Raw genomic sequence first — 13,474 nt, 5'->3', positions numbered from 1 at the left:
CCCAGCTCAGAACCTGGCTACATGCAATTTAGTCTGTTCCTGTCCCAGTGCATGATGGGAACAGGGCAAACCAAACTACACAAACCAATTCTTATACTGGGAAGGAAACAAGCTTCCGGGGACCAGTTTCTGGCATTTCAGCCGTGGTCGGCCCGGCTTGCTTGAATCCTGATGGTGCAATGAGCAAGGGACTCACGTCTGAGTATACCCTCCAACACATAGTGTGGACAAAATCGATTTTGGAAAAGGGGGTGGTGATGGACAGAGTTTGTGAATGATGCAGAATACTCTCACCCAGTCAAGAGATCAGGCCTAGATCTATCACCGTTTTTTAGCTCACTGCACCATCCCAGCTCAGAACCTGGCTACATGCAATTTAGTCTGTTCCTGTCCCAGTGCATGATGGGAACAGTGCAAACCAAACTACACGAGCCAATTCTTATACTGGAAAGGAAACAAGCTTACGGGGACCGGTTTCTGGCATTTCAGTCGTCGTCAGCCCGGCTTGCTTGAATCTTGATGGTGCAATGAGCAAGGGACTCACAAAGTGTGGACAAAATCGATTTTGGAAAAGGGGGTGGTGATGGACAGAGTTTCTGAATGATGCAGAATACTCTCACCCAGTCAAGAGATCAGGGCTAGATCCATCACCGTTTTTTAGCTCACTGCACCATCCCAGCTCAGAACCTGGCTACATGCAAATTAGTCTGTTCCTGTCCCAGTGCATGATGGGAACAGGGCAAACCAAACTACACAAGCCAATTCTTATACTGGGAAGGAAACAAGCTTCCGGGGACCGGTTTCTGGCATTTCAGCCATCGTCGGCCCGGCTTGCATGAATCCTGATGGTGCAATGAGCAAGGAACTCACGTCTGAGTATACCCTCCCACACATAGTGTGGACAAAATCAATTTTGGAAAAGGGGGTGGTGATGGACAGAGTTTCTGAATGATGCAGAATACGCTCACCCAGTCAAGAGATCAGGACTAGATCCATCACCGTTTTTTAGCTCACTGCACCATCCCAGCTCAGAACCTGGCTACATGCAAATTAGTCTGTTCCTGTCCCAGTGCATGATGGGAACAGGGCAAACCAAACTGCAGCTCAACCTTTCATCCTTTGGGGTGGCTACACGTTACTGTTGAGGCAAGCTAGTGTAGGTGGGAATGGGCACGCTTACCCTTTAGTAAACTGTCTGTGCCGGGTTAGTCCGCTGAAGTCAGTAGCGCGGCTCAGCCTTTCATCCTTCAGGGTACAAGATGTTACCAGACAAAGCTCGAATCAATGTGAGTTTCGGGAAAGTGGCCTCTTAGCTCAGTTGGTTAGAGATCGGTGCTAATAATGTCAAAGACACAAGTGCGATCCCTGTACAGGGCAAGAGTTAATGTGTGAAGAAGCATGCTTTCCAGTACAATTGGGCGCATTCATTTTATGGTTTTCTTAGCTTGTCTGTGCCCTGACGGAAATTAATAAAACACGTTCAAAAGACACAAGTTCGATCCCTGTACAGGCCAAGATTTTATGTGCAAAGAAGCATGCTTTCCATTACAATGGGACGCTTTCATTTTATGGTTTTTTCAGCTTGTCTGTGCCCTAACAGAAATGAATAAAACACGTTCAAATTAATCTCAAACCCCGTTGAACTGGCGCGCAAGCAAACCCAAGAGCATTTCAACTTGAGGATTCTACACTGGGTTTGTGTCCCTATAGCGCCTTTAGCTCGAGGTTAACTGCCATGTAGACCCGGGGCACTTGTTGCAACTTTAATTCTGGGCCGGATATTGGCACAATGGTTTGTTCCTACGCACGGCTTGGTTAAGGCGGTTTATGTATTTAATTGGTCCCTCAATACAATGGCAGTTAGAAACACTGGAATCGAATTCCCCCAGCTAATTGCCTTCATGGCCGATTAAATCAAGCGGGTGCGTAAATTCAAAAAGACTTTATTTCGGTTTTACAAAAAACCATAAAAGTACATTTGCATTAACACAATTAAAACACATACATTGTAAACACATTTCATAAAGTGCCATAAGTTAAAAAATACAGTATCATCTTTACATCGGGGACAAAGTGACAAGTGCATTCATCTCAGAGAACCATTACATATCCAAACAGTTTCTTAACCTAACAGTCAATTTCAAAAAATTCAATAATATGGAGAATACTGTCATTATGCAAAAGTTGTAAGTACATTAATGCCGGTTTTATCTGGGTAATATTACGTTTTTTAAAAAGAGTTACCAGATAGCGCTTGCGTGGATATTCATAAAATCTACTTTAAAATATAAAATGTAGCATATCCTGTAGAGACTTTCCGTCGCAGCCACAGGGTGCTGCCAATTTACTAAAAACATAAGTTTTTGGTCTAATAAGCAGATGATGAAAGAGATTTAACCTAAACCTTGTTAATAGGAACTTTTTGTGTGAGGTTAGTGAGTCCAACAAATAGCTCCGCAGTTTCACACGTTTTCAACATGACAAATTTTCTCACGCTTTGTTTCTGGAGTTCCACGTCTTCCCTCTGGGTCTTCCTAACCACAAGGAAGTCCCGCTTAATTACCTCCAGATCTCCCTTAACAATCTTACTTGGGTGTTCGAACAATTCAGAGCGTCCAAGCCTGGCAAAGCTGGATTTCACATATTTTAACCATGGCAAAGCCGTTGCCTTCTCCAGGGTCATGTAGTCATTCAGAATCAGGTGTGTCAAAGGTATATCCTGATTTAACTACAGTTTTAGCCAACAGGTCAGAGGGTGTAAAGAAAAAATGTCACTTAGATATTGCATCCCTTGCTCTTCGTGTACCGGGAGATTAGGTGTGCCTGCAGGAACACCCAAAATACGCTTCAGAAAGGAATTTTCAACAATCTGAAGCTGTTCGCCAGCAATGTACCCCCAAATTTCACTACCATAAGTAGCAGTTGCTACCGCTTTTGCATTATAAAGTTTAAGCATGGCACTGGTGTTTTTTTTACCCAGTTTTGATGCAAAGTTGAAGATGGAGGCATTAACCCTGACCATTTACCCTTTCTTTTTTGTAAGATGAGGACCCCAATTAAGCTTTGAGTCAAAAAGGACCCCAAGATACGAAAATGTCTTTGTTTTAGGAATCACTTCATCATCAAGTTTAAAAGAAAAGTTCCTACTAGGTTGTTGGCCAACTTGCATGACGAATGATTTCGAATTGTTAACCATTAAATGCCTATCCGTCATGAACAGTTTAAAAGCATTTATTAAAGCCTGAAGGCCCTTCTCAGTTCTGGAAATTAAAACTGCATCATCTGCATATAAAAGTACAGGAATCCCCCGCCTACCAACTCTGGGGCAGTCAGCTAGTACGTCCTGCAACGCACTATCAAGGTCATTAATATAAAAATTAAAAAGAAAGGGGGCCAGGATACACCCTTGGCGGACACCCTTCCTAATGTCAAAATTATTTGTTGTGCTCAGATCTTGGGAGTATCTCACATTTGCTCTAGTATTGCTATGCAAGTCAGCCAGAAAATTGACAATTCCACTGTCTACACCCTTCATCCTCATGGACTGCCAGAGCCTTCCCCTGTTTACACAGTCAAAGGCTGAGGACAAGTCCATGAAGGCGAGATGGATGGTGCCCCTTTGAACCACAGTGTACTTACTAAGTATTAAAAAAAGGTTAAGACACTGCGTCACTGTATATCGGCCACTACAGAACCCATACTGACTGATGGACATGATATTATTTTCCAGCGTCCAATCAGAAAGTCTCTGCAGCAAAATTCTTCCTATAATTTTGACCATGGAGTCTATTAAAGAAATAGGCCTATAACAATTAGGGCTACTTTTGTCCCCTTTCTTAAACACCGGGACAATCGTAGATACCCCCCACGATTGTGGACAACCGTATTTTGCTGCAGCATTAAAAACGGACACTAAAATGGGTGCCCAAAAACTTGGCTCAGATTTAAATAAATCCGGAGGGATCCCATCGGGACCAGGAGCTTTCCCAGCTGTTAGTCCCTCAATACCCTAGATAAAAGCCTCCCTAGAAAAACTAGTCAGCTCACCATTAACACTAGGGGCGAAGATTGTATTGTATTGTATTGTACATTGGATTTATATAGCGCTTATCACCCAGGGGTCTCTAAGCGCTTGCCTTGGGAACCCGTCCTGGCTTTTCCCTGTGAGGTAGCCCCTACAGGGCATCCCCAGGGTGGAAGCCAGGCATCCCGCCGCGGGGGGCCGTTGTGGAGTTTAAGCAAGCTTAATGCCCAGAGTTGCAGAGTGTGAACCCATGATTAGGTCAGGCACCGAAGCGAGATTTATCGAGTCCGTGGACATTTGAGCTCAAGACCCTGCCGCGTCGGGAATTGAACCCTGGTCCCAGGTCTGACCTCTGCTTCAGGGTCTGCCTGCTCTAACCAGTGAGACACACTTCTGAAGATAGACCTTTCATCCACCGGGCTACAATATAATTGCTTAAAGTGTTCTTCCCACTCTTCCTTCGAGATGTAACATTCTAGGCCATCACCCGGCACCTGGACCAGGAAAGGTTTCTTCATTATTGCCCAGAATCTAGAGCTACAGCGTAAGATGGAAGGGTCAAGAATCTCTCTCCATGCCTCCTCTCTTAAAAAATCCTTATGTTTGGTAATAGTAGATTTGTAGCATTTACGACACAGTTGAACTGTCTCCTTTATTCTAGGTCTAGCTGACAGTGCCAGCCTTAAATTTCTGGCTGCTTTAGAACAATCCCGATTAAACCACTTTGGTCCCACAGATTCAATTTTCTTTGCTGGGACCGACAATAGCTGTGTTACCTTGGCCGACAAACTTTGGAAGGCTTCGAGGACCTTCCTAGGTTGTGGCCCTTCTTGTGTACATGCCAGGATTTCATCAGCACAGATGGTTTTAATATCTGTATACAACAAATCTGGGGTAACTTTAGACCATTTAAGACGACGTCTCCCATCAGTTGTGCTTACCCTACCTGAAATGAGATTTGGGCCAGCATTAACTATCCAGGGACCCCTCAAGTGGACAGTGAGTGGATTATGATCACTGAATTCACTTGGTTCAATGGCAAAGGAATCCACAAAGGACTGCATTGGGGATGTTATTAATACATAGTCCATGAAGGTTCCCCTGCCATGCCCCTTAAAGGATGTAATCTCAAAACACTTTGTAGGGTCCGTCAATGCCATGGTCGGTGTTAAATCTAAATCATTAAGAAAATCGTTGAAAAGTTCACCCTCCGTTGTATGTTCCAAGTGCATGCCCTCTAAGTGCGGACAGCGCAAATCTGAGATACTTTTAAAAAGAAGATCCCCACAAGGATGAACATCAAAAATCACCCAATATCAGCAGGCTATGAATACAATCCCTCATGTTATTTCTAATAAAAACATTCAGTGCGGATATCTCACTATTAACTGAGCATAAATTGACCGCATTATAAAAATGGATCAAACCAAACATACAGTTCTCTCCCGTCAAAATTAAACCAATAATGCCAGAATTGTTTGCATTAGCTCTACGAATTTTACACAATAACGCAACAGAGATGAACGTAACCAAACCCCCTTTTGCTCTTCCCCTGGTTGTTGCTATTGCAGGGACATAAAATGCTTTGTAACCTTCCAAGAAATGGTTACACTCAACTGACCAGGTCTCCTGCAAACAGATAACCTGAAACTGCTTGATGTACGCAATCCAATTACAGTCCTCCATCTTAGCACCCAATCCTGCAATGTTCCAAGAAATCACATTATTTCCACTTAGTCTTACCCGTGTGCTTTCCTCAGGACCCATTTCATCCAATATCTCTGATACTTGTCCCACAGATTCCTCACGTCAGTCGCATGCCTCCAGGCCTGAGAGTGAATCAAATCTGTTCTGCGTTATAACAATGAACACATTCATACCATGACTATCAACATTGTATTGATAAACTACTTCAGGAACCGAAGGCTGGAAAGGGATAAATGGACCAACTGCCCCGTGTTTAGGAGGGGCTTTTATTAAATGGGTATAAAAATACCCAAGGGGACGTACACGCACACTGTCCACATCGTAAAGTAAAGAGGCTGCTCTTAATAGGACTGCGGCCACGTGTTGGGGGTGTTTAAAATGAACTACAATGCAATCCCCACTAGATGTTTTTTAGATGGGCCAATCCAGTTCACTCTTCGAGTTGACAGAATTTGGTCAGAATATGCATTTAGAAAGCCACATTTATTGTTTAACCATGATACCGTTTTGTTTTTTAATGAATCATGGGATTCCTCATGCGACTGAGCTAAATGAGGTTCAATGGTTGGAACATTTGTTAGAACAACCACAAAGGGTGCAAAATCAGGAGGAAGGTTAATGAAGCGACTTTTCCTCATTTGTCTAATATCTGGGTTACCCTCAGGAACTACTATAGGCAATACATTCTGACCAAGTGAGAGTGTAGAACTAGATGGTGCGGGTTCAGATACAACCATTTTCTGACTATTTTGTAGATGCATACTACAAGTGCCCAGCCCGTCTCTATTATGGCCCTTATCCACAGTCTTCGATTTTACGACTGGGGTAGAAGATAGATGTGATGTTATTAATGCACCTAATCTATTAACTTCTGAGGCCACGCTATCCAATTTAACTATCAAGGGTTTCATTAACTCTTCAATCTTTGCCTCTAATTTTTTTTCAAGGGAACCATTCATAAGAGCAAATTGTTCCAGATTGATATTTATGGCTGCTTCATTATTCCCCACATGTAAATCAGATTCTCTGGCATGACTATTTGGCGCTGGTTGTACTATATCTGCTCTTTTCTTCCCGTGCTTCCCCCCACGTTTAGACGTTATCTTTCTACATGATCTCACTGGTCTAGGGGAAGGTTAGGGCAATGGTTGCTCAGTTGCCTCAGTAGATATGTTGGATACATGTTCCTCGAAACCAACATGAACCTGTGCTTCAACAGCCATGACAGACCTATTACTCACTTCAGGTGTATCATCTATGACTGAGTCTACAGCTGAGGACGGCATGACATCATCATCTAGCAATTGGTTACTCCCACGACCTAATGAGGCCCTACGTTCACTGTTAATTTGAGCTACCTTTGTAACTAGATATTTATCCATAGTGCCTAATCCAGGAGCAGACCTATCTTTATTAATTTTAGACATTGTCCTACTATAGAACAAGTCAACAAACTTCAAAAAGCACTTTTAACCGTTCACAGGTGAAATACAATGAAAATCTCACTTGGGTAAACAAGTCCTTGAATACAAGCCCAAAGTCCGTGGCCCAGCCCGGCCTCCTCTGGCCTCTGAGGGCCTAAGAGGGCCCGCCCTTTGCCCGGGCTTAGCCCGGCGTGTCCCGCGTGTGTTCCCGCGACGTGGGGGCTGAGCTCCTTTTTAGTGGAAGGAGACAGACAAAGCCGGTGAGCCTGCGTGTCCAGAAGTATGCCCCCGAGATGCTGCTAGAGTCCCCCGCTCCGCCGGGGCTGAGCTCCTTTTTGTGCGCCTCCTGGCGTGGGAAATGCAGGTGGCGGCGGCTTTTGCCGTAGAGGCGTGTGGGACTTGCAGTCCTAGTGACCCTGTGCCCCCTCCACACTGCGACTGCTGCTGATTGAAATGCTGCAGTGGCGGGAGGGAGACAGACAAAGCCGGTGAGCCTGCGTGAGCCTGCGTGTCCAGAAGTATGCCCCCGAGATGCTGCTAGAGTCCCCCGCTCCGCCAGGGCTGAGCTCCTTTTTGTGCGCCTCCTGGCGTGGGAAATGCGGGTGGCGGCGGCTTCTGCCGTAGAGGCATGTGGGACTTGCCGTCCTAGTGACCCTGTGCCCCCTCCACACTGCGACTGCTGCTGATTGAAATGCTGCAGTGGCGGGAGGGAGACAGACAAAGCCGGTGAGCCTGCGTGTCCAGAAGTATGCCCACGAGATGCTGCTAGAGTCGGGGGAGCGGGTGAGTAAATAAATCGAGAAGCCGTCTGCTTGACGGCCGACTTTGGCGCTGGAAACCAGAGTTTCGAGGCTGGGTTCTCGCCCACCTCATTTAATGCTGGGCAAACCACTTAATCTCCCCGTGCCAAAAAGTGTGAGGAAGAAGCGGGGCTCGGGTAAAGCACGCCAATACCTTCGGGACATGTTCGCGCTGTATAAATAGGCAGCAAGAAAAAGAAAAATCTTTTTGGGGTAAAAGAAGCTTTTATTTTGTTATTAAAATTGAAAACAGATCCCATTCATTGCCCCCCAAAAAACTAGTCCTTCTCCTGACCTGCTCATGATGTGTTAAAATGTATCCTCTCTCGATCATGAAACCTAAATGTTTCTATCAACAAGTCAAGGTTTTTCAGGCAAGTGGGAAAGAGAGCCAAGGCAAAGTGCAGGCTGCAGGTGCTTGCAGCCAGTGCCCAGGGCCACACAAGAGACACCCCTAAGACATCAAAGCCAAGTGTTTTACATGCCGGTATTGCATAGCAAAATGATAAGAGAAGTGTTTGAGTGCTAGGACTAGATGTACAGCCCACTTGTGGTTAGGAGGTGGAGCAGCAGGAAGCAGGGACATCGAAAACATTCGGGGGGCCATGGGATAAACACATTTTGTGGGGCCTTGTTTAGAACAGCTTTGAATATATGATACAATCTCTGCCCTTTCATGCCCTCTTTAGTCACTGACGGTGCACAGGCACAATCGTCCAATCTCTAAATGTGTTTCTATCTAATATGGAGGGATAGTGAGTGGTATTTTCAATAGTGTAAAACGGTAGCAGCTCTCATGTGCAGCCACACAATAAATGTCATACTTCTCAGTCTAAGAGATGTGGAGCTCCTCCTCTAAAAGTAGTAAGGGACTCTGTCCACCCGCGTGCACCCCAACGTGGGCCCTGCATGCCACGGTCACCCAATTTCCCTGTACTCAATTTACAGACCATGGAAGGGTGGAGAACTGAAGCAGCAGCCAGGTTTACACAGCATGACCGAGAAATCAACGCACGTTTCAGCAGTGAGTTTTCAACTCACTGAGCCATCCTGTCGAACCTAACAATACATTATGTAAGTTGCTGCTGTACAGAGTGTTGTCTGGTGGCGTATTTCGATCACAATTGTATCTCTACCAGATACCAGATGTTTCTTCAGCAGCCACAGTTTGACTTAAGGCTACTATAATAATAAATGTATTTTCTGTAAAGCGAGGTGCTGCTAGTAGACCCCCGGTGCACCATTCTGCAAAAAACGAGCATTATAAGGGGTTGATAAATGATTATAAGCATTTAGGGGTGATATTTCAGCCACTCCCCTCAATGCTCATTAAACAGAATAGCCTCAGGTCTGAATATGTCAAACCCAGCGCATGAGAGAGTACTTGTACCAAACTTAGGACTTGGCTAGATTTCTTTCCGAATCATGTACATTCCTGAGCATAAAAACATACATGTTGGTCGTGCGCCTTAGATGACAGGTCTCTAGAGATAAATTGATCAAATGAGTAGGCATGACCTGGCTGTCAACTACCTTATGGAGAGTAGAACGTCTCTTTACTAGACGATTTTTAGTAATATAATCTTACAAAAACATCATACTGTTGACACACATCTCATGTGTCCACATCACGTGACACTTGCTACTCACAATGGGTGCTGGTGGCAGCCAACCTGACGGAGTTGTGCCCCTTGGGGATATTGGGTGAATGGGTCAGCCTAGGCTTCAATATGGGCTAAAAGTGTTTGGTAGGTGGCCCCATATACCTACGGCCATTTTAAGTACACCGTCACCATTTTGGGGCGGCGACACAGTGGACGGAGTACTATCACATGCAAGTTTCCAAGTGATGCACAAGTACCTACTTGTGTAATGATATATCTGTAAGAGACATTAGTTAGCGATAGATTCATTACCTTAAAATATTCCCAAGGGGTCAGACGGGATCCGGTAAGTTTTCTGCTTGGCGGTACCCTGCACGTCGGTAGGTGGCCTCGTGCGGCTCCGCGTCCGTCACTGGTGTCGTACGAGGCCGGGTTAAGTTACCCCCCCCTACGATCTGGGTGGAGTAAGAGCAACCAGGACAGAGGTCTGGTCAACAAATAGCGCACCAGATTCTGATGGCGGTAGTCTAAGTTAGTCTGGGCCAAATAGATGTGTATGGTGTCACAAGAGAAGTGGCCTCAAAACCATTGGTCTGTGGGAAGGATGGCGTACACCTGTCAGAGGAAGGCAGGCACGCATCCTGGAGCAACCTGTGGGGCGCCATGGCTGTAGCAGGTTGCAGAACGAAGATGAGGAATGAGGGGGAGCCGCAGGAAGACCTAAGCCTCCCACACGGCGTGGCGGAGAGCTCACTTTGAGAAGCCTCACGGCTGGGCGAGTTAGCCTACAAAAAGGGGATAGCTAACGGAGACGGCGCTAGCAGCCCAGCCCCTGCCGGATGGCAGGGCACAAAAGAGTCCAACAAGGTAGCGAGTCGTGACCTAACTCCAGGAACAGAAGCTACCCCCGGAAAAAAGAGCGCAAATCCAACCGTACAAAGAGATGACCCAGAAGGGACAAGAAACAAGACAAGCATCCAAATGAGCAAATCAACGAACTGTCAGTCCATATTGCTAATTGGTGATGTACATATGCCTTATGACAGATATTACGTATGACAAATTCATATGATTCATGACGCAAATATGAAGGTTCTACGATGATGATTTATGTCTAGGGCATGCAAATAATGCCAAAGTATATCCATGTATTTCTAATAAAACTGTGGCCAACTAATGACCACTACAAACACAAATGCATGTTGGTATGTTCATTCTAAGGAATAAAGTGGGGAAATGTAGCATGTCTCTGGAGTGGGCACAGTGCTGGGGTTATCAGTATGCTCAAGTCAATTTAAAAGCAGACATTACATTCCTGCAATAACCGCGGTTAGCACAGTTATTTTTATTGCTTCACGGGTTTGCTGCATGGCTTGTAAATATCGCAAAGCCGTGTTTGCGAGGATTCCCATGTTGTTGTGCTCAGGAACGCCTACTTTGCATGTCATTAGCGATATTGATCGCTAACATGCAAAGGTGCAAGAAAACATGCACTAACGCTTGTTAGAGTCTCCTTGTGAATTTGGTCGGTTACAAAATTCCCTTGATAATCTGACCCTTTTGGTGTTGTTTGTTCACCTGTTTGCAGAGTGCTCGAAGTTGAAATTATAATTTGGACCTACCTGTTCACGAGTCCCCAAAGGCGAAAGTGTAATATTGATCTGTTCGCGAGTTCTCCAAGACGAAATTATAATTTGGACCTTTTCGCAGAGTTCTCAAAGGCGAAATTATAATTTGGGCTTGTGTTTCTAAGCGCTGCTGTGGCGGCCCTTCCTCTGTTCTAGAGCACAAAAAAACACTTAATTACCAAGACTATTTAGTTAGATTTGGAGTTTAAAGAACATGTAAGTGTGCTCGAAGTTTTACCCCTCCAATTGTTTGCTCCTATTTTAGTTCAAGATAGCCTAATTACATTTAAGAAAGCTATTGAAGTTTCCACTGAACAATCAACTGGATTTGATCATTATTGAAGGTTAAAGATATGTATTACTTAAATATTCTAGGATACTTTTTTACCTAGATCATTCGACGAGAGCAGGTTAACACTGTAATGGACTATTTCTAACAAGTGATGTAAAGTGCACTTTGAGTAATAAGCTCTCTCTGTCTGAACAGGTGTGTATTGTAACCGTACCTGGGATGGCTGGTTGTGCTGGGACGACACACCCGCAGGAACATACTCGACCCAGAATTGCCCAGATTATTTTGAAGACTTTGATACAACTGGTAGAGTATCCTGTTTTTTCATCTTGATTTCATCGCTGCTAGTTGACGAAAAACAGAGCATGTAAAAATATACTAATGGCAAATAAACTATATTGCAGCATAGGCGGCGGAAGTAGGGGTGCTGCAGCATCCCTAGAATAATTATGCTGATGTTCAGAAGGTGATTGATCAATAAATATGCCTTTGAATGTTTATCTTGTCACATTTGCTGTGCATTCAAAGACAATGGTCAAATGTCGGGTTATACCTTGTGTCAAATTGCTGCTTTGTCGGAAAATGAAGCATTCTTTTATTTCTGTGACTACACAGTGAGAGGATTTTGTAAAAGTGACCTAGGTGAGAATCCTGCTGGAAACCAGGACACGAATGGAGAGGCTTTAGCAAGTCAGTTTTAATTCACTACAATTAAATATTGATGAATGAACTAACTATACACATATTATATTTGGAAAGCACAAAGGAGACACTTTTGTAATTCTGAAGTGGGACTGAAACAAAGATTGTAAGAGGCAGAACAGTAACATAGTTTTGTTAATGAGAATTGGTAGGGGGGTGAATCTTAATTTTACCACCTATAAAATCGATGGGCCAAAGGGCGGAGGGGGAAGATGACCAATGCTCGGGATGGACTGTTCAAGTGTGGAACAGGATCAGTACGGACCTGCATTAGTTAGACCTCTGTCTAAAGTGGCATAATGGGTGAAAAGCATTGAGGTGGCATTAGAGGTGTGGGCTATTTAATTCATTTGCTTTCTTGCAGTTATGTGAAATTACAGCAAAATCATGCAAAATGCAGATCAGTCGTTTTGCTCTATATTTTAGCATGAAATGCATCCTCAAGTACAAGGATGTATTTAAACAAGTGCACAGTGAAGAACTCCCACTAGTGTGCTTTTATTCCCGTTCACAAAAAAGTTTTTTCCCGTAATGTCCTATTTGCTGTAAATACTTACTGCAAATTTCACCATTCGCAGTACATTTTCCCCACAAATGCCCCATAACTTTGGAAAGTGACATACAAATGTAATCGTGTAAATTTAGCTTAACAGGACTAACTCGAAATTCTCAAAATTTCACAGGTGTAATTTAAATTTCACCCTGGCCCAGATGGTTTACTACCCCCAAACGATTGCTAGTGGTTATACGATTTCCAAGCATTCGACCCATCACCTTTTGAGTGTCTGATTGCAAGAAGTATGTCTGGAAACCTGAGAATGGCACAGCATTCCAAGAACACTACTACAAAAGTTTGTGAATTCCGAAGTGAAGTACATTTTCACCCATTCAATAAATAGCTCTATTTGGGTGCAGATTTACCAATTGTTTTGGTAAACCAGTCATTATGGGCCCGATGTAGGTAATTAGTATTTACCGATTCGTACATACCGAATTTTACCGATACGGTATTTACAAATCGGTAAAATTACCGAATCAGTAACATTCGGTAATTACCGAATCGGTATTCACCGATTCGGTAATTGCCATTAATTCCTATGGGCCTTGGCCCATAGGAACCAATGGCAATTACCGAATCGGTAAATACCCAATCGGTAAAATTATCGAATTGACAAGGGGGACAGGGTGTCACTTTGACACCCTGTTGCTCCCCTGATTCAGGCTTGTGTGCCCTAAGGGCATGTATGTGTGTCACATGGCACAGGTGTACATGGCACAGGTGTACATGCACAG

General features: G+C 44.2%; 1 protein-coding gene across 1 annotated transcript in view; it reads left to right on the top strand.

The window, feature by feature from the left end:
• Positions 1-13,474, top strand: part of LOC147688983 (calcitonin gene-related peptide type 1 receptor-like) — a 2,326,554-nt gene that overhangs the window by 1,106,690 nt on the left and 1,206,390 nt on the right. Inside the window, exon 6 of the mRNA XM_086941876.1 lies at positions 11,675-11,785. Within this exon, the coding sequence (XP_086798002.1) occupies positions 11,675-11,785 (111 nt within the window). The remainder of the gene's footprint in view (positions 1-11,674; positions 11,786-13,474) is intronic.

The sequence above is a fragment of the Lissotriton vulgaris genome, chromosome 10 (genome assembly GCF_964263255.1).
Source record: "Lissotriton vulgaris chromosome 10, aLisVul1.2, whole genome shotgun sequence".
Classification (NCBI taxonomy): Eukaryota; Metazoa; Chordata; class Amphibia; order Caudata; family Salamandridae; genus Lissotriton; species Lissotriton vulgaris.
The sequence above is the reverse complement of the archived record's forward strand: the minus strand, read 5'-3'. Positions and strand labels throughout refer to the sequence as shown.